At 39.6% G+C, this 22,125-nt stretch overlaps 2 protein-coding genes across 2 annotated transcripts; both read left to right on the top strand.

Moving 5' to 3' along the window:
- The first annotated feature begins 1,104 nt into the window (after window positions 1-1,104).
- Window positions 1,105-5,310, top strand: LOC101161762 (transmembrane protein 236). The gene is made up of 4 exons (XM_004081304.5): window positions 1,105-1,592; window positions 1,817-1,889; window positions 2,516-2,639; window positions 3,521-5,310. Exons 1-4 carry the CDS (start codon window positions 1,321-1,323, stop codon window positions 4,216-4,218), a joined length of 1,167 nt encoding a protein of 388 aa, XP_004081352.1. The 5' UTR covers window positions 1,105-1,320; the 3' UTR covers window positions 4,219-5,310.
- A 653-nt stretch (window positions 5,311-5,963) lies between these two features.
- mrc1a (mannose receptor, C type 1a) lies at window positions 5,964-20,242 on the top strand. The gene is made up of 30 exons (XM_004081303.5): window positions 5,964-6,260; window positions 6,334-6,735; window positions 7,120-7,293; window positions 7,672-7,827; window positions 7,908-8,021; window positions 8,104-8,244; window positions 8,334-8,513; window positions 8,956-9,113; window positions 9,182-9,298; window positions 9,380-9,495; window positions 9,592-9,740; window positions 10,966-11,165; window positions 11,260-11,375; window positions 11,470-11,545; window positions 11,633-11,777; window positions 11,859-11,897; window positions 13,546-13,709; window positions 13,787-13,851; window positions 13,936-14,036; window positions 14,136-14,275; window positions 14,392-14,497; window positions 16,017-16,186; window positions 17,076-17,181; window positions 17,851-18,077; window positions 18,182-18,347; window positions 18,447-18,599; window positions 18,686-18,802; window positions 19,391-19,549; window positions 19,626-19,658; window positions 19,757-20,242. Exons 1-30 carry the CDS (start codon window positions 6,191-6,193, stop codon window positions 19,987-19,989), a joined length of 4,293 nt encoding a protein of 1,430 aa, XP_004081351.2. The 5' UTR covers window positions 5,964-6,190; the 3' UTR covers window positions 19,990-20,242.
- The last annotated feature ends 1,883 nt before the right edge of the window (window positions 20,243-22,125 follow it).

Raw genomic sequence — 22,125 nt, 5'->3', positions numbered from 1 at the left:
ATGTTTATAGAGAACATGGGTTCTGATGTCAGAAAAGTAATAATAAAATCATAGCAGTTTTCCACAAGTCTTATTACATGTTTCTATTCTGTTTTTACAACTTTGTCAATTAAGAGTAACGTGTCCCCAATGCATCCAACTGTCTATTTTCCAAACTTGATTAATACCTTGCAGGGTTGCTGAAGCCCATCTCACAGTTATATCCTGGACAAGTCAACTGTCTGCTAAAGGGCAACATAACCACACAACACATACACTTGGAAACAAGGTAGAATCACCAAATGATTTCTTTGGACAGTAGAAGGAAGTCAGAGTGCTCGGCGAAAACCCAAACGTGCACAACGAACTCAGAAAGGAACCATCAGGGTTTTGAACCAGGACCTTCTTGCTGTGAGACAAGAGTGCTAACCACTACCCCACCATGTAACTTGGATCCCCAATCAATGTCTCCCCAAAATAAATATTTAATTTCTCACCCGGAAGTTATAATTTCCTATTTATCTTTTACCAGAACTGTAATTTACCTGTGCTCCCTGTTTTCCATTATTATCCTGCTTTTGTGAGTAAAACACAACAGAGTGTCTTAAAATGAAACTGACATTAACAAAGTACCTCTGTGCCCAAGATATTGTCATGGTTGATTTCTATGTATGTTAATGTGGTTCAAATCCTTTTTTTTTTTTTTTTTTTTGTGGCTTGGTTTATTATAACCAGGTTTGCAACTCCTATTTGATGTTCATCTTGTGTATTGGCAAGCACCTGTGTCCATAATTCAATGGGTGGGCATTATGCTTGTAATTTATCCCTTAGACTTTTTTCTGACAAGAGATCCTCCTGCCCTTCATCATATTGCCACCAGATGGCAGCAAAGAAGTTTGGAACACTAAGGAAGCTCCCATTTGCAGGTTTCAGCTCTCAAACTGAAATTATGTCTGCCTATAAAAAAAAAAAAAAAGTCAAAGTCATTTGTTCCATGATATCATCAAATTTAACCCTTAAAACTCCTAATTCCATGTTTATAATCATAAATGGATTGAGAGGTTTGAACCATGAGTACATCCTCCAGGGTGCAGTTACCTAATCTTGGAGTGGAGACCATATTAAAAGAAGGTAAAGGACCAGTCGCATCATCCTGTCACTAAGGTACACAAAGCCGAGTGCAGCGTAAGCAGAGAGCCAGGACTGTGGTGTGTGGAAATTGCTGGTGATGGCAGACAATGCAGCAGTCCGGGGCCTGACCAGCCCTCAGAGGGACAGGGGTTGCTTCACTGCGACAACAGCCCTCGGTCTCCCTCCCTTCTTTTTGTAACCTGCCATAGGATGGGTTTAGGGAGGACGATTAAGTTTGCCATCTTCGAGGTGCTACAGTTTGCAGGCTTGTGCTTGCCGCTCTTGATCATCATGCAGAGGTTTGCGGCAATCATAGCAAAAGTCAAAACCTCGGCACGGCCGCCCAGTGACGGCACCACGGCCTACTGGCTGATCGTGGCCTCCTCCATCGCCTACGTCACTTCCATCGCTCTGCTGATCTGGGTTCCTCTGAAGTCCTTGGTCTTCATGAAGAAGAAGTTTCTGGTCGGAAGAAAGAATTGGTGAGTGTCCGCAGAGGCATGCAGAGGTTCCTTGCTGTATGTGGCCTGCTCGGGTCCCAGTGCAACACTGATGGAGACCTGAGCTGCTGGAGTCTGAACAGGCCTGTGAAATGGTTTGGACAGCACATGGCTGCTGAATACCATGAGTAAGCAAGCCCTACAAACGCTTTTGTCTTCCCCCCTGACTTTTTTGTCGTTTCTCCCATCTGTTGTCCCTGTGACAGGAGGCCGGTGGCCCTCGTTTATGTGATCCTCTCCACATTACCCTGCTTTGCCTTTCTCATCGCCAGCTCTGAGGTATAACCTGCAATGGACTTTTTCAGATTTGTCACTAACGGTTCTTTGAATGTAGCATTTTACCTGCACGCCAAACAAAGGCAACCTGTAGACTTGAATCTTTTGCAGACATGCCAATCTTACAGAAAATGAAAAAAACGTGACACCTGTAGATTAGAGCATTTAGTGGGATCACAGAGATGGTTTTGTAAGTGCAATGAAAGGTGATGATTTGTGAGAAACCTTTACATTCTCAGGGGAGGAATATCTAACCGTATGGATAAGTTGCTACTGATAAGCAGCTTGGTTCCCTTTCCTGCTAGTGCTGTCAAATCATGGTTCCGTGAGGCACATTTCCACTTCCTTGCTGGCTGTGGTCCAGGGCTCCTCTGCTGTTTTCATGTAGCCCTCTCCAAAGGACCCAGCTGACCCCTCTTATCTGGGGTCTTTTCCATAAGAGTCATAAATTTTGCTAAGATGACCATTTTTGTCTGCTTTGTTCAGTGTCCTGTCGGAGCGAAGTCCTGACTCAGGCACATACCAGAGCTCCAAGTGCTTATGTAGTTTACAGAGACCATTGTCGCTCTCAGGTTAAGCAGTGTTGGGCTCGAATGTAAGCATGCCTAATGATATCACTGTTTGTCCAGGTGCAGATAAATAACAACATGAAACATGATACGTTCACAGAGCTCCCCGTGTCATTAGTCCTCTTCTCGCTCATCTGCATAGATGTTGTGGAGAGGATACGTTGCTGCAGACTGACGGGCCAGGGTGAGCGCAGCACACACACAGTTTTCTCCAATATCCATAAGATATCTAGCATTAAAATTGATCCAAAACAACATAGGGTTGTAGATTAAACTAATAGTTTAGACATTCTAACAGAAATTCAATCCGTTTTCTAGAAATTCTGAGTGCAGATACAGAAATTGTGTAAAATTACCAAAGCTTTTAAACTCTCAAAACATTCGTTATGTTCACTTATTTTTAAATGTAATTACAGACATTTTCAGGTTTTACAAAGTGGATTTAAAAAAAAACAAACATTTTTGGACCTTTTATTATTTAATATTTTACCCATACCAGTTTCTGAGCTGGATTTGGTTGCATTTTGTGCTTCATGTTATGTTTTCAATTGGCCGACCAGAACAGCATTTGGGCTCTTTGAAGAATCAAAATGTGACTCGTTTAAAACTCAAAAAAAACTTTAATTATTTTAAATCCATGTCTTTGTCTACAGTTGTTTTTGTCTAAGTGTACAAACCTTCAAAGGACATTTACAGGTTCATCTTGCAGTGAGCTCTCTGTGGTGCTACTTTTCACTTTGCAGTAATGTACGTTTTTTAATATCTTTCAACCCCCCCCCCCCCCCCCCCCCCCCCCCCCAAGTTAAAGTGAAGTGAAACACTCCTTTAATAAAAATAAAAAAAAGAAAGAAAGAAAGAAAAAACCCCCACCATGAAGTGAAATTTTTCATTTGAAACAACGGTCTTTTTGCTTTCTTAAGATATAGTTTTTGCATTGAAGACCGACTTAAATAATTTGAAGCCAAATATCTGTTTCCGTTTATTCTACTTTCTTTTCTGCAGACTATAGGATAAAGACTTCCAAAAACAACATCTGCTTGTTTGTTTTCCTCTCTGTTTCTGCAGCTAATGAATTAAATAGAGATGCTGAAATTCCCTCCACAGTCCTCACACATGTGGAGCAGGTTAGACCCATGACGCCAATTACCCCGGCTGTTCCAGGGCCAGCCGTGCATGGGCAAGCTGTGCCGAATCCAGCACAACCTGGACCAAGCCGGTTTAACAACAGGAACCAGAATGGTTCAGGAGCTCGACTGGAGAGCAACGGGACTGTTCCGGGGGTTCCAGGGACAAACGGCAGACCCTTTACCATTTCAGGACTGAGCCCAACGCCAGCAAACACCACAGCGTACGGATTGTCCCCACACACCCACACAGGACCTTTAAGGTTCCTGTGTGCCAGCGATGCCCGAGCAGACGAGTTCGTGGACAGTTTCATGTTCTGGATGGACACGGTGGAGATGGTTAGAGTGGCGGGACACCCACTGGTCTTCTACTCAGGTTGGGTGTTCCCCATCTACATCTTCAGCTACATCTCCTGCTTGCGTGTGGTGGTGATGCCCCACACCCCCCTGCTGTCTTCAATGGGAGTGGCCCTGCAAGACTTGCCCTTCTTCTGTGTGCGTGCCGGCCTCATTGCCCTCTTTGGCTTTGTCACACCCACCCTCTATCTAATGAAGAATCTTCTGATCTGTCTGGCCTTTGTCTACTTTAACTTCATGACCAAGCTGAGGGTCTTTAACACAGAGAGGGTTTTCTTTTGAGGTGGGAAAGTAAAGTACCAGAAGACATAAAATCTCTACTGAAGCGTGAGGAGCGTCAAGCAAGAGACTCAAAAAGTTCAAAATAACTCAAGGTTTCCCTGCACCACAGCTGGGTGCTGAAAATGACATCAATTTGATTTTTCACCTTGGAGTTACAGAGACATAACCTAAAATGTCTCTTACAAAGATGCTTTCATAATGAGGAGGCACATTAGGAGCAATGACTCTCAGAAGCTGATGAGAATAGAATCAGTCACTTAGGTTTCCAGGCTGAAGGGAATTTTTTGTTCACAGATTTCTAATTATTGTGCAACTTTGTCATTTCTTGAAAAAAGACCCACTCCAATTTTGATCTCTTGTCAAAGCATTTCCAGTGTTTTTTTAGAAAGAAAAAAAAAAATCCTGCATCCTTTTTTAGGACAGTTTCTGCAGAACAGCTGCAGTTCAGGAGAATTTTGCCTGAGTTGTGGGTTGGATTATTGGCGCGCAGCAACCCTGACCCCTTTCCCCTTCCTGTTGCTTAGAGCTTGTGGCCCATCCAATGTATTTTCTACATAACATAAGCTTTTTTTAAACTGAATTCTTTTGTCTGCTCCTGATTCACAACAATTTGAATAAAGAAACAACCAGAAACGCAATTTTTTAGCTTCATTTGTCATCAGAAAAAAGCCACAAGAATGTGAAAAAAAAGAAAAAACAGCAATTTCATCGGAGTGGGTCTTTAACACAATAGCTGCTCTATCAATTTCTAGTTTGTATATTGGTTCTTCCAGGTCAAAAGGGAGCCTTCAAGCAATCAAATTTTGTCCAGACACTGTTTATATAAGGTTTTATAACCTTTATGTGCAATTTTTACCCCCCAGAATCCCCGATCCACATCAAGCATGGGACTTTGAATGTACCGGTTCTGTCACTTTGAAATTCAGAGTTTTCTGCCGTCACCAGGGGCAGTGACACGTGGAAGAATAAATGTATGCGTTTCAAATGACTTTTTCTTCTGAAAGTACATTTTGACAAGAGAAACCAGTTGGAGTTTGTTTCAATGAGAGATTCATTTATTTTAGTAACATTAATAAAAGAGACTAAAACATTTGTCGTTTAGTGAGCCTGATTTGACCTCTTTTTACACTGGAATGTGGATTTCTTAATGTCATTTTCTCATCGCACACAAGAGCAGCAGAGGACTCAAAGGAGTGACCCAAAGATTTGAACCCACAATCTCCAACTCTCAAGGCATAGAGTCCACTGAACAGGTTATAAATTTTAGTTGAAAACTTCATAAACATTTATAAAGAAAAAAAAGAAGCATAAAAAAAATGTCTTTTCATGATTTGAAAAAAAAAAATCCTTTCAAAACAGCCTCTATCCTAAGAAATAAAGTTCTGATGTTGAAATTAGGAATTTCTCTCAAAAGAAAAAAACTTGTTGCAGGAAAAGAGCACAAATAAATTGTAGACCTATAAAAACATTAAAAAAAACATTAAAAAAAATGTTGCTTTATTTTATTTTTTTGCTGAACAGCAATTTTAATTTAAAATGAGCAACAGTTTTAAACCCAACCATAATATAAAGAAGGTAAACAGTCGTTTAGTGCCGTTTGGCTTGCTGGATTAAATTTCAATCCGTAGTAAACAAATCACTCGCAAAAATATTTTTTTTTATTTTACCGGATGGTCAGTTATTTCATGAATCCGCCACCCGGTTCCTTTTATTTCCTGCTTGCCTGTGAGATTTCACTTCCCCTCTTTCAGAGAGATCTGCGAGAGCTTGTTGGAAATTGTCTCACAGACCACCAGTGAGCAGCCATGTGACAGGATATCCATCAGTTTGATTAAGAGGAGAGAGACCCTGAGCCTCTGTGTCACTGCTGCTTTCTGCCAAACACCTCAGGACGCAGCAGACCCCTCTCTCTCTTATGAGTGAAGAACTGGCTTGCAGCATCAAGTAGGGAACACCAAACTACAGACCAAGGATGTTGCCTTACTCAAACATCATAGTTTTTTTTTGTCTCCTGCAAGTCCTCTGCATCTCTGCAAACATAGGTAGGTATGATGGGGACATTTATTGTTCTAATGTGTTTCAGGATTCGTTACTTTGGTCTCTGGTCTTTCTCAGACACTGGCTCCTTCCTGATCTTCAACCAGGACCACAATAAGTGTGTAAAGGTAGAGACTGCCACCTCGTTAACATTAGCCCAATGTAATCCCCATGCCAAGCAGCAGCAGTTTCGCTGGGCCTCCAACTCTCGTCTCCTCAGTCTGTCCCTCAAACTATGCTTAGCAGCCACCGAGATCAAAGACTGGGTCAAGGTGGTCCTCTTTGAATGCGATGAGAACAGTGACCTTCAGCACTGGCAGTGCAAGAACGATACGCTCTTTGGTCTAAAAGACCAGGACCTGCATCTCAACTGGGGCAACCGCAAAGAGAGGAATTTGATGATCTACCAAGGATCAGGAGTCTGGAGCCGATGGAGGATGTTTGGTACAATGGGCGATCTTTGCTCCAAAGGGTTTGAAGGTAAGAATTCCGATTCTGCATTGCATCAGTTTCCAGTGTCTACAGCTGTAGTCCTTCACCTTCATAGATATTGGAAATATTTATTAAAGGGTCATCCTGTAGTAAGACTGGTTATGTCATAAGGTTGGTACATTAGAAAATGTTTGGATAAAACCCCTAGTGACATTTTTCTGTAAAGTTCACACATTTGAACTCATTCGTTATTGATTTAAAGCATTTTTTGGTAAATTAGAGCAAACCGGTTTAAAACAAACAGTCTTTGGTATCACATTGGTTGTGGTTTTTATCTACACCCTCTTAGGTTTTATTAAACCATAACATTTTAAGTTGCAGCTAACGGTCTCTTCAGTTCCACTTTTAAATCCATGATTTTTGCCCCTTTAGAGATTTTTACTTTGGCGGGAAATGCATTTGGGGAACCCTGTCAGTTCCCATTCAAGTTCCAGGAGAAGTGGTATGCCGAATGCACGAGGGACGGCCGCACAGATGGACAGCTGTGGTGTGCCACCGAGAGGGATTACGATAAAGAAAAAAAGTGGGGGTTTTGCTCCACCCAAGGTAGGTGTCAGACATTTTAGGCCCATCTACAATGTTCCTCACTCCTCTACAGCTGTGAGCTCTTTGAATGTGCAAACATAGCAGCAAACATTTCATCAGGTGGTTGATATTCACAGGTCTGGTTTCTGACCCCACGTCCCCATTTTTCCCCAGCAGATAAGCAGTGTCACTTCCTTTTAGGTTGTCAACACAGCACTGTCCTTGTTTTATAAAGTTCATCTTTCCCCTTATGTTGTTCTAAGCAGGAAAAAAAACAGGAAAACAAAAGGAATGTCATGTTTTTAAAGCAACTACCTTCAAAGAGTTTAGAATTTAGGCTTTAATTATCTCTCCTCAGCTCATTTGAACCCATATAGTTTGTTTTTTGACATAATCTAGGATCCAGTGGCTGGGACTCTGACCCAGTCACAGGAGTTCAGTATCAGAGGAATGCGCAGGCAGCGCTGACCTGGCATCAGGCCCGGAAGAGCTGCCAGCAGCAGGGAGCGGACCTCCTCAGCATAGTGGAGCTGCATGAGCAGTCTTACATTTCAGGTATAATGACCACTTTTCCCAGTAATTGTAATGCTACGTCAATGAAACTAAAATGTTGTAAAATTCCCATGTTGACAAAGGGCTGACCAGCCATTTGGGAACATCTCTGTGGATTGGGCTAAACAGCTTGGATTTTGAGAGCGGATGGCAGTGGAGCAACGGAAATCCATTTAGATATTTAAACTGGGGACCAGGTACCTGCATTGAACCAAAAATAAAATGACAATAAGTTAACTTTTTTTTATATATATAAATGTCCAATTCCTTTTCCTGCAGGTCATCCCTCCTCTGAACCGGGGCTCAACTGTGCAACAATAAATGCAGGAAAAGCCTCCAAATGGGAGAGCAACGCCTGCACCAAAAAGCTGGGTTACATTTGTCGAAAGGGAAATTCTACCAACCTGCCCCCACCGCCAAGTAAACTCTCACCTGACACAATCATTGAGAACTGGTTCATCATGACTTCGCATCAGATCGATAAGAGTGTCTGCTCTTTCCATGCACAGTCAAAGGGCCAAGCTTCTGCCCCAGTCACTGGGTTCCCTATGCAGGAAACTGTTACTTCTTGGAAAGAAGTAAAAAAATGTGGAGGGATGCTTTGGCCGCCTGCCGCAAAGACGGAGGTGATCTGGCGAGCATACACAGTATAGAGGAGCAGAGCTTTGTCATTTCTCAGACTGGATATTGTAAGTAATCAAGTATTTACACAAACACTGATGTTTAAAAATACAGACAGTATTAGAGAAATTGCTGCGTTAAAAACCACTTTAGATGCAATTTAAATTTCTTGTACATAAAAAGGAAATCCACAGATTTACATGTTATGAAGAGAAGATTTTTAGGGAAAAAGGGGATAGCAGTTGATCTGCAAGCTGGTGACACTCATTAAAAAAATGTCAATGTGGAAGAAAGAAGTTTTTGTAATTTTGGACAGAACCAAGCTTGTTTTAGATCTTTTTATCCTCAACTGGATGCAGAAAGAGCAGAAAAAAAATCCTCAGACTCTGAAGATTTTGTTAAACCAGCAGTTGTACTGAACGCTAATGTAAAAATTAATAAATAAAGCCATTTCAAATAATGCAGATCGAATTTGGCTATTAAAATCTTTTTTTTTTCTTTTTACTTCAGCGCAGACGGACATGCTCTGGATCGGTTTCAATGATCAGAGGAATCAGCTGCTGTTTGAATGGTCCGATCACTCTCAGGTCACCTTCACCCAGTGGGATACTGGGGAGCCCTCACACATCATCAACCACCAGGAGGACTGTGTTCTCATCCGGGGCAAGGTAGAATCAGTAACGTAAAAGGGCAACAATCAGCATTAGGCTTAATAATCTGCTTTTGTGTTTTGCAGGATGGAAAGTGGGCAGATCACACATGTGAGAAGATGCATGGTTACATCTGTAAAAAGAAAGCTTCCACTACTATGTCTGAAGGCAATCAAGAGGAAGTGAACCCCGGATGCAAGCTTGTGAGATTCTTTTGAAGAACAAAAAATTATTTCCATAATAAACATCAAATGTCACTACGTTTTCCTCTCTTTTGTTGATAGGGTTCCTTTCGATTTGGCTCATTCTGCTACAATATTGGATCCGAAACAAAAACATTTGAGGAGGCAAAGCAGGCATGTGCCAATTCTGGTGGGAATCTGTTGGACATAGCTAATAGGTAAAATGATCATTTATTAGAGATGGAGATGGATGTAACTTTTTTAGCACTGAGATTTGGCAGAAATCATGTAAAATATTTCTCATTTTCACACAGATATGAAAATGCCTTCCTGGTCAGCTTGGTGGGTTTGAGACCAGAAAAATATTTTTGGACAGGTTTCTCCAACACAGAAGATAAAACCATCTTCAAGTGGACGACAAATCGAAAAGTCACCTTCACTCATTTCAACGCGGGCCAACCAGGTAAATTTAAGGTTCTTAGCATATAGAAATTAAACCTGCACTAAAACTAAATGGTTACATTTCTCTACAGGAAACTGCTGTTTTGTAAAGACAAAACAGTTTAATTTGACTTAAGTCACAGAAGAAGAAAAAAATCTTAGGTGCACTTGTCACAACTTCAGATTGCTTTAAATGCATATGACTTTTTTATTTAGTAAAAAATAAATAAATACAATAATTTTTTGAGTTTTGTTTTTTGAAAGATAAACACCACTAAAGTAAATTTGATTTCAAAACAACACAAACGCAGCTTGACCATCACAAACCCACTCACACTCACTGCTTTAAATAATCTAAGAGATAATGACCAAACATCCAGCAGCTGTGGTGATTACAAACAGCAATCATGTGTGGTGGTTCTTACAGAGTACACGGAAACAGGAAGCCCAAAAAAAACCCTGACATGAATGCAAAATTTAACTAAAAATAACTAAAATTGATAACAAACAAACAAAAAAATTTGTAGGGAAAAAAGGTTTTGATATTTAGAGGAATATTTTACAATAATAATGGTTAAAAGAATACTGCATGAATTTGTGTCACCTGACTGAGGTATTCAAGAACATAATTGTAAGTCAAGCTTCAGACGTGTTATATGAATTGAACTCAGAAATGGAAAAGAAAGATGTATGTATGTATGTATGTATGTATATATATATATATATATATATATATATATATATATATATATATATATATATATATATATATATATAAATATATATAATAAATATATATATATATATATATATATATATATATATATATATATATATATATATATATATATATATATATATATATATATGAAATAAATCATGGAGGAGAAATCAGTTGTGGTTTGGGCATGGTCAGAATTATATGACACCAAGACAAGAACCACGAGATTTGCACCGCTTCAACATTTCGCACCAAACCCCTTCCAACTTTAGGTGGTGGATATGCGCTAGTGTTGGGTAGCAACAGTCCAGTGTCAATATCATATGCTAAATCTGCATTATTTAACAAGCAACTCATGCAAGGGTCTGAACGTGGCTTTAGAGGATAATGTAACGATCACAAATGCATTAGCAGCATTGAAACACCAAAAAAATAAAAAAGAACAATTTCTTGCATTCAATTTGCTCATTACTTCACTAATCCTGATACATTTTTTATATTATTTTTCTTGCATTTTTAACAAAAGACAGACTACAGGGATGTGTCGCTATTACAACTGGGATATTTGCTGGACTATGGGATGTTATTAGCTGCACAAACAAGGAAAAGTACATTTGCAAAAAGGTGGCAGACAATGTGCAGATGACGACGGTTCCTCCCACCACCCCAGCCTTGAACTGTGCGCCTGGTTGGACCCCTGTCGTTGAAAGGAACACCTGCTTAAAAGTAGGAGAACAAGGTCAAGTAATCCATGAAATCAAAGTGGTTTCAAAGAGGAGAAAACAGATCAGACCTCTCTTTGTTTTTTTCACATGAAAAGATTTACAGAAAAGAAAGTGCTTCAAAGAAAACTTGGCAGGAAGCACAAGACTTTTGTAAGACCATTGGAGGAGACCTGTTGAGCATACACAGTACGCGGGACTTGAACAATATTGAGTATGCTTGGTTTTTTTTGCACGCATATGTATAAATAACCACAGTGTAAGTTTAGGTAATCATCTGAAATATTGTGAAATCTGTTGGCTTTAAGGTTTCGTAGCTCTGCCTGGATCGGCCTCAGACTGCAGGGAACCAATGAGGGATTTGCATGGAGCGATGGTTCGCCTGTAAGAAGCATCTCATTGCAAGAACAGAAAGCTTGTAGTACATTTCAAATTACCAACCCACATTTTTTTTTCTAAATCATAACCTAGTTTGAGTTTGAGAACTGGGGATACGGAGAACCAAACAACCACATGGACAGTGAACACTGTACAGAGATTCATCAATACTATGGGCAGTACTGGAACGATCGAAACTGTGAATCGTATAATGACTGGATCTGCCAGATCAAGAAAGGTAAAGTGTAACCAAATGAGTGCTAAGCCAAAACGAAATATTTTTTTCATCAGTTTAGATTTGTACTTGTTACATTTTCAGGTGTGATTCCCAAACCCGAGCCTACTGTAGTTGAAGAAGGTATGTTTACAATGATTTTTAATGTTGACATATATTAAAACACCTTATTTTTCTGACCTAAGGTGGGATCCTACTGAGTTGCAACACAAAATTGGAATAAACTTTGCAAAGTCCCAACAATTTTTGCAAGCAATAATAGTGAATTAAAATAAATAGGAATAACATACAAATTGCATCAGACTTGCTTAGAAAAGGTAGAAATTTCCTTTGAGTATTACCAAACATGTATGCTTCTAGAAAATCAGGTGCCTTTATTTTGTCCTTTAACCAGTATCACATTAGTTGAATAGGTCATCTAGGGTTAGATTTTGCAACCGTTTTCCAGAAATGTCAAGAGTAGCAGCACTTTCCTCTCGAGTTTCTAATAACATGTGGAACAACCTACCAAAAAAAGAAATCCTTAAAATAGTCACATAGTTATCTTAGGGTGTTTTCGGACTGGACACAAATGGTTTGTTTTAAGTGAACAAGAGTTAAATTCCACTAGTAACGTCACGGGATCTAAACAGAGTAGGAAGGAAGCACCCATGACGATGAGACACAGCAACTCATTGAAATTTAGTCGAATGAATGCGGGGTCATCAAAACAACTTTTAATGTGATACACATTGCTTTTCACCCTTTTCCTGAAAATCTATATGTCATAAACACTTATCAGCATAGCGAGCGTCTCCTCAGTAACTGCCTTGCTGCTTGCCTCCACCATACCGTAGCAAATAAAAAGTGTTGAACCTGATGTTGATACAGACGTTCAAAATTGGTCAGGGAAATATGAATTTTGAATAGATGAACTATCTTGACAAGGATTGCATAGCTTAGGACTTCTATTATTCTGTTTCTTATTGTTTTGCCCCGCCCTCGTAATTTCTGGCCTATGTTTAAATAGATCATTAGTCTTGTAGTCTTGTTTACAAGCTTTGGTTCTGAACAGGAAATCCACTTGGCGGCAGTTTGAATACAGATCAAACGCAAGGCTCAGGACTCAATAGGGACTAAATTAAGCGGACTGAACAGGTTGCCAGTTTGCAACTTGCAGGGTAACACACACATTGAAATTCACACCTAGAGGCAATTTAGAGGCATCAATAACCTATAAACTATTTTTGGGACTGTGGGAGGAATCCACAGTACCCAGAGAAAAGAGAACTCACTCATGCAAACTCCACACAGAAAGGTCCCCGCTGGTATTTGAACCGGGGCCTTTTCGCTGTAAGGTGGGAGGTCAAACAACTGTTTAGTTTCCATCAATCAGAAAATGCAAAAATCCATTTTTTAAAGAGCTGGTGACTTTCTCAGAACATCTGTGATAGTTACACAACACTAGTTATTCAGTTCAATTCAATTTTATTTATATAGCCCAATATCACAACACAGTTGTCTCAATGGGCTTATAATTGTACAAAAACATAGAATCAGTCATGAAATATAAACAATAGCTAATTGCTAAACTAAACTAGACAGACCCTGGACATCCTTACCCTTGGACCTTCCTTCTCGAAGGGTTATGAGTTATGAGTGATGGCATGGAAAATTTGTCGCTAAATATATTTATATTTCTCTTTCTAGCCAGCTTTCAAACAGATGATACAATTGTAACTGGCTCAGTGGGTTTTATGAGCTAAATAAGGATTTCTTTTTGACTCTGCAGTTTACAACACCACAGAAGACGGGTGGATCATATACAACAACTCTCAATTCTACGTCAACAATGAAAACTTACCAATGGAAGCTGCCAGAGCGTACTGTAAGAAAAACTTTGGAGACCTTGCAGTCATGACTGGGGATAGTGAGAGGAAGTTCATCTGGAGACAAGTAAGTAATACTTTTTACAATTGTACACCATGTTAAGACTTTACGTTGAATTTTTTCTTGTACTTATGATTGAACAGATTGCAAGATTCAGTGACATGCAGTACTACATTGGTATGGTGGTGAATTTGGATAAATCCTTTAGGTAAATAAAGACGCAAAGTAAACAGCTGAAAATCTTTGGGGCTTTTGTTTAGGTTTATTTACATTTGTTGTGATATTTCTGCAGCTGGTTAGACGGCACACCTGTAACTTACACAGCATGGAATCATAACGAGCCGAACTTTGCAAATAATGATGAAAACTGTGTTACAATATACAGAGAAATGGGTGAGCCCAATTCAGAAGATCAATAAATACAAATAAATCAATAAGTGTCAATAACTGCAAAAATAAATTTGTTTTTCATTGTGTTTCTATTTCTTTTAGGCTACTGGAATGATATAAACTGTGGTCTTGAGCTTCCTTCTGTTTGCAGACGAAGCAATAGCTTCATAAACACAACAATGGCTCCAACCGCAGTTCCTAATGGCGGGTGTGCGCCTCAGTGGATTCTCTTCAAAGGAAAGGTAACTATAAGAACAAATACATAACTAGAATGAATTTCCCCTTCTTTTCTCTTTTTTAAATAAAGCTTGACCCACATTTTCAAAGTGACACTAAAATCTTCTCTTGAAAACGCCAGTGCTACAAGTTTTTTCTAGGAAATAATAAGAACTGGCGGGATGCCAGGGAATTCTGCACTAATGAGGGAGGAAACTTGGTGTCTATTCTCAATGAAAATGAGCAAGGTAAACAGTTAGCACATTGTCTTATACACTCCTGATCAATATCTGAAAACCACTTAAGAAAATATAAGACTTTGCATGTTGCACAGCTGGACTATTACAAGGTTCTAAATATAGCTTCAAATACATAAAGAAGAAAAAGGAGCAAGAGAACAAATCATTTTAGTTGCCGATGTATTCAAAATAGCTACTTAAATTAAATATACTGTCAGCTAATCAAAAGTTCAAGACCTTTAAAAGCCAGAATTTGAAAAAAAAATTGCCTTCAATACTATTTTATAATAAGTAATCATCCTGTCAGGATCTCTTGATGGAAAAGGCAAAACAGATATATATTTTTGAATGTGGCAGAATTGTTGAGCTGCCTAAGCGAAACCTCTCACAACGTCGCTGCTGATGTTGGATGCAGTAAGATGGTACTTTTAATGTTTTTAAAGATCCTCAGGGTTACAAAACAAAAAAAGTCAAGTGTTACACCCAAAAACATTTTACCGGCCCTGGGCCGGAGGATCCAAAGGGTTGTCCGCCAAGACAAGAGACAATGCTTGACCCAGATTAAGACCATCGCTGGTGCTGACTGTTTCCAAGTAACTATCAGATGACATTTGCATGAGAAGGGCCTCAAAAACAAAAATTGTCTTCAAAGGCCACGTCTCCATCAACGCCATTAAAGTGCCTGGTTGGACTTTGCAAGGGAACACCAAATATGGCACGTTCAAAGAATGTGGGGAGTTTTTTGGGAGGAGGAGCCATCATGCCCTGGGATGTTTTTTTGTTCAAAGGAACGATGGATCTTCAGGTTGTTCAAGGGCGTCAAACCACAGTTGGCTATGTGGAGACATTGCAGAGGGCATCCCTCATGACCAAGGGCTTTGTCTATGTGGTCATGATTGTATTTTTCAACAAGACAATACTGCAGTTCATTTGCCTGACCAAGGGCTTCTTTCAGGTGAATACCCTCACTTTTTTGGACTATCCTGCATGTTCTTCTGATTTACATCCTATTGAAAACAGTTGGGAATGGATGGAAAAATAAGTTTACAAAATTGCGCAGTGGTTCCAGACGGATCTCCTTGATCAACACATCTTAACCATTGGCACAACCTTCCCAAAAGCCTTTTAGAAACATTCACATCAAGCATGCCTAAACAAAATTTGAGGTGATCCACAAGAATGGTGGAGCTACTTAATACTGACTGTTTTGTTTGAACCCTTTAATTTCGGTTATGAGGGTATAACAGGGTTTTTTGTGCTATGATCCTAAACGTTTGATCAGTGGATGAACAGGCCATTTCAGTTAAATAGTTTTTAAAAAAATTACCTACTTAAAATGTTTGGCCTTTTGTTCACCTATTTTTATTTTACATTTCTGAAGCTCTACTTAGAACCTTGTCCAAATCCAATAAAATTTAAATTCTTGCCATTTCTTAACTGGTCTTAAGATTCGCTCAAGATCAAATATGGTTTTATTTACCAATCGTTAAAGGTGAGACTTTTTGAATTATTTGTTTTTTTTGTCAAGCGTTTCTTACAATTCAGATGTTCCACTACAATGAGGATTTTTGGATTGGAATGAACGACGTCAACTGGGAGATGCACTTTGTCTGGACTGATGGCAAAGGCATTTCATACACCAACTGGGCTAAAGGGCACCCTGTATCATCACCTGATGGTCGCTACATGATGGACGAGGTCAGAAATGCACCATATTTGCCCTTCTCCCACTTAAAAAGATGAGAAAGGCCTAAAATGTCTATTATAGAGCAGTGATGTTTTGGGGCTATCTCTGAGCAACATGTACTTTCAACTCCTTCCAAGATATCCTTTGGGGTTGAGATCTGGAGACTTGTTAAGCCACTCCAGGACCTTGAAATGCTTCTTTCAAACCCACTCCTTTTTTACCCGGGCTGTGTGCTTGGGATCATTGTCATGCTATAAAACTCAGCCATGTTTTATCTTCAATGCCTTGCTGATGGAAGGAGATTTTCACTCAAAATCTAACGATACATGGCCCCATTCATTCTTTCCTTTAGATGGCTCAGTGGAGGACAGAGGATCCTCTTACAAAAGAAGTTATAGGTCTGTGAGAGCCAGAAATCTTGCTTGTTTGTTGGTGACCAAATACTTATTTTCCACCATAATTTGCAAATAAATTATAAACAATAAGACGATGTGATTTTCTGCATTTTTTCTCATTTTGTCTCTCATAGTTGAGGTATACCTATGACCAAAATTACAGGCCTCTCTTATCTTGTAAAGTGGGAGAACTTGCAGAATTGATGGCTGACTAAATACTTTATTGCCCCACGGTATCTATATACTAATCAAAAATGTATCTTTAACGCACTAGATTGCTTAAAATTTGCTTTTATCTTTTACTTTGTTACACAATGTGTTTTCCAACACCAAGAGAAGCTATTACCACCACATTAACTAATAAATGCAGTTATGCAAAAGGTTCAAGTCACAGTCTGGGTACCATTTATGCTTCTATCACCAGGTACATATAAAATAAACATGATAATAGTGTAAAGAAGAAAAAATGTTTATTTAAAACAAACTAACAAGTTTCTGCTTGCAGGCTTTTGACTGTGTGATAATGACAGGCAACCCTGCCAAACTGAAAGGAAACTGGAAGGTGGAGGACTGTGGTGCAAAACGTGGGTTCATCTGCAAAAAAAATGTTGGTGCGTACATTGCTGGAATGGTCAACCGATCAGAAAATATGTAGACAGAGTGATGCACAGACATTTAATGTTTCTGTAAGTAGTTAAAGTTAATGATATCTCCCAAAAAATTGAATGTTTCTGATTTTTAAGTATAATTAGTGTAACAAATTTTAAGCAGTTGTAAAGTCAACCATGGAAACATTGTGATGCAAATGTTTGAGAGGTCTTGTTGGTTTATTTGTTAAACTAGAATGTTTTAATGGTCATAAAAATCACCACAATCATTATTTGAGCCTTAAAGCCACCAAGTCTTATTTTCATGCATTAAGAAAAGCAGAATTCAAGTGCAGCAAAACATTTTAATCATAAGGTATTTATCATTCTTAAATCCAGTTTAAAGATGTACATTTCATCAAGGGACAAACAAATAGATATCTCAAATATATTTTTGAGCAGAGCTGAGCTAAAGCTTTAGTCATAACTTCTCTTACGGATGGATACGGGCTGTCTGCAGGCCAAAAATGGGCACTTATTTGGCCCTGCACGAGATATGAAGGTCATGGACCATCACGAAGGCTTTAATTGTAGGGTCATGAAAAACAGTTTTCCATGGGACATACATTAGGATCAACATAAATTTTAAGAAGTATCTGCCAAATACTTCAAGCTTGTCCTATTTTTTTTCAGATTCCCAGATTGTACCTCCACCTACGACACCCCAGAACTTCTACAAGCTTGGCAATGATTCTTATAAACTGATTGTCCAGAAAATGAGATGGGATGAGGCGAGGAGACAGTGCCAAGCAGATGATGCAGATCTAGCCAGCATTCTAAATCCTGTCACCCAGGCGTACATGACCTTGCAGATGTCCAGTCACAATGAGCCTGTGTGGATTGGGCTCAACAACAATGTGGTAAAGGATCTACCAAAGATTAAGGGGTTCATGGGTGATTTTAGCTTTACAATTTCTTTCCAACAATTTGCTTAAATTGAATGAACATTTGTTTGTGTTTTCAGACTGGCGGTCGCTTCAAGTGGGTTGACAACTGGTCACTTTTTTATACCAAATGGGGAAAGGATGAGCCTAAAAGCAACTATGGTTGTGTGTATATAGATGTGGACAAAACATGGAAGACTGCACCATGCACCAACACCTACTATTCTGTTTGCAAAAGATCATCAGGTCTGACCGATTCTGCTTCTCGTCAAATCAGTCAAACAGACACATACTGCAGGTTTGCCAGCAGTTTTTGAGATTGAGAATTTTCTGTATTATTTTCAGAAATAGCTCCAACCGAAATACCACAGCATCCTGGCAGTTGTCCAGAGTCAAAGAAGCAAAGGAATTGGATACCCTTCAGAGGCCATTGCTACTCATTTCGAAGTTCAGTGGTGGATAATTGGGCCTTTGCCTCAGTTGAATGTATAAAAATGGGTAAGCAATGAACATTTCAACTAATTATCAATGCTGTATAATATTAGTGTGCCTTAACCTTGACTTTATGCTGCCACGATCTTTAGGTGCTTCTCTAGTGAGTATTCAGGACCCTGCTGAGGCAATGTTTATACAGAAAAACCTGGAACTCCTGGAGGATGGTGCCAAAACGTTCTGGATAGGTCTATACAAGTCCCATGATGGTAATGACAGAGTTAAGACAGATGTCTTTCACAAATCAAAAAGCTTGAATGCTGTGAACGTGTTTTTTTTTACTGTGCTTTCAGCATGTGGTGTTCACACAGGCAGGTCTGTCGCGAGCCAATACTAGCGCTTATACTCAGATAAAAGAAGCTTGGTGTGAAATGTCAAAGCAGTGCATATCTCAGCAATCTCCTCAAGGCTATTTCTTTCACAGCTTTATTCCGATATATGAAAAACTTGCACCATATAATTTTGTCTGGGCGCAAACTGCTATAAAAAAATATCTTCCTTTGATCATTTTTTAAACGGTTGGGACCTCTGTGAATCTGAATCTGAATCCCCGATTGGTCAAAGCTCAGCTGGTTAATTTTTTTAAGGCAAGTTCAATCGCTGTGTGTTTTGTATGAAGAGCCTCAACACAGACTAAAATAATGGTGTCTCAAAAAGTCATAAATGCAATAAACAGCATTTGCACATTTTAGAAACAAGTTGTTAGGTTTGCTGACATGCAGTACTACATTGCTGTATAGTAACCCAAACCTGATAGAAACGTTTATTAAAATGAAAAAAAAATTATTTTTGTTCAGATGAGTGGATGTGGATTGATAAAAGTGTTTTGGATTACACCAACTGGAAATCAGGAATGCCAAAGTCTGAATCTTGCGTGGATATCCATTCTGACAGTGGACAGTGGAGTACAACCAGCTGCAATCGATACAAGTCATATATCTGCAAAACACCAAAAAGTAAGTTTCATATAAGTGATGTTTTATTTTTATGAAACATCAAGAATTGGACTAATAGGTTGTTATCTTGTTTCAGTTATTAAACCTACAGAAAAGTTACCAGCTGTTGGTAAGTGACAAAACAGTACACAAAGAAGATTCTGCATGAAAAGTTGAAAAAGAAAACCCGTTGTTAAATTCTAATTTGTGTTTTTGTTGCCTCCTCAGCTCATGTAGTTCAAGAGGTTTCCCATGAATCTGCTGGGATCGCTGTGGCAATTGTACTCATTGTTATTGCCATAGTTGGACTTGGCGCTTTTCTTCTTTTGCGTAAACGGACAGCTAACCCTGAACTGGGAGAGTCCACCTTTGACAACATGTTATACTTTACCAATCTGTTTCGAACCGGTGGGGACACCAAAGGCCTGGTCGTCAACATAGAGGAGAATGAGCAAGCATAGACAGAATCAAGACAACCAAAAGATCTCAAAGAAAAAATTCTCAAAGAATAATTTGAAAACAAGTCTTCTATCATTGGAATGCCACCATCAAAGTTTTGTACATTTTTCTTTTAATTAAAACATTTAAATATGTTGTTTTTTTTTTTTTTAAGATTTGTTTCTTTTCACATTGGTTGAAAATAAACTTGTTACATTCTTGTTTCTGTGTAAATAAATGCTGTAAAATTGCAAATAAAAAATGACGTTACCTAAACACTTTTTTTCTGTGTGAAATTAACAAACACTTAACATGATTTTTAGTGATGAAAATATTAGAAATAATGAAAAATGCAACTTTTCATATAGTAAATTTCAAAATTCACAAAACTTCACTGTTCAAATCATCAATTAAGACAAGTTTATATCAAAAACATGATTAACTGCAATCAAAGGTATAAACAACTTATGCTAGGAAGGAGTAAAGACTTGTTTTTTTAATGTATTTTCAAGAATTCATAAAACGCTTCAAACAAAAGCCACCTTACTGCCTAATATAGGGTAAAACTAACCTGTCTCACGACGATCTAAGCCCAGCTCACGTTGCCAATTAGTTGGTGAACAATCCAATGCTTGGTGAATTCTTCTTCACAATGATAGGAACAGTTGGACAAAAGTGGACAGGATTTCATGCATGCCCACCAATCAAAAATCAGTGCAAAAAAAAAGTTCAGCGTTCTGTCTTGTGGGTTCCATATGACCCCACTCCCAACGTTAACGTGCTTTGGATAACACAAGGGCTAGGATTACACTCACTGGTGGCCTCTACCAGGTTGGACCCCCTTTTGCCTTCAGAACTGCCTTCATAGATTCAGCAAGGTACTGGAAACATTCCTCAGAGGGTTTGGTCCATCTTGACATGACAGCATCATGCAGTTCCTGCGGATTTGTTGGCTGAACATCCATGACGTCAATCTCCCATTCCACCACATCCCAAAGGTGTTCCATTGGGTCAAGATTTGGGGCCTCATTTATAAAACCTTGCGTAGGATTTGCGTCAGAAGTGGCGTACGGATGAAACATAGGACGTGCGTACGCACAGAAATATTCGGATTTATAAAACCGTGCGCACGCACATCCTACGCATCTTTCCCTTAATAAATCACAACCAATTCTAAATGCAGCGCAGCTTTTTGCGGCTTCATGACACGCCCATAGTTGCCCATAAATAGTCCGTGAAACGCCCACAAATGAATATTTATGGCTTGCGAAATCACGGCAAACACAGAGAGGAAATCAAAAAAACGTAACTTCACTCAATGTGAAGTAGAAGTTATCGTTGGCGAGGTGGAAAAGAGGAGAAAAGTGTTGTTTGGAGGGCACAGTGTGGGCATTACTAATGCCAAAAAGGCACGTGAGCGGCAAACGGTGGCAGACGCCGTTATGCTGTAGCCTCACAACCTCGGACCGTGGCCGAAATAAAAAAGAAATGGTCGGACATCAAAGTCGAGGCAAAAAAACGTCTAGCGCTCCATCGGGGGGGGGGGGGGCTCCGGAGCGCCAGATCCACCGGGTGACACGCGTGGTTCCTCCGAGTGCTCTTCTGTAAAAGCCCGGCGTTTTTTAGTGCCAAAAAGGCAGACGCCGTAAATGCTGCCTGTAGCCTCACATCCTCGGACCGTGGCCGAAATAAAAAAGAAATGAAAGAAATGGTCGGACATCAAAGTCGAGGCGAAAAGACGTCTAGCGCTGCATCGCCAGAGAGTGTCTGCCACGGGTGGGGGACAGGGGACACCGGAGCTGACCCCTCTTGATGAGAGACTGGCGACTATTATTTGGGGAATCCCTTTAGTGGAGAGGTGACCGAGGCGGAGGGGGACAGACGCGCCAGATGCACCGGCTGACACGGGTAAAAGAAATAATTAAAATGAATACAGTCAAGTCACATGTATGCAGTCTACACAATTTCAGTTTATTAATATAGAACAATTTTATTTTAGCTGCTGGGGTTTCCAGCGGGGCCAGTGGTTACGATACTGCAGCTGAGCAGCCGTCTGGACCCAGCGTCTCCACGGCACGCGGCTCTCAACCCTCCAGCAGTGGACGTGTCCTCACCGATGCAGTCCTTGAAATGCAGAGGGAAGTCATTAGTTCAGAGAG

This window comes from Oryzias latipes, chromosome 20 (genome assembly GCF_053564925.1).
Source record: "Oryzias latipes strain Hd-rR chromosome 20, Olatipes_Hd-rR_3.1".
Taxonomy (NCBI): Eukaryota; Metazoa; Chordata; class Actinopteri; order Beloniformes; family Adrianichthyidae; genus Oryzias; species Oryzias latipes.
The sequence above is the reverse complement of the archived record's forward strand: the minus strand, read 5'-3'. Positions and strand labels throughout refer to the sequence as shown.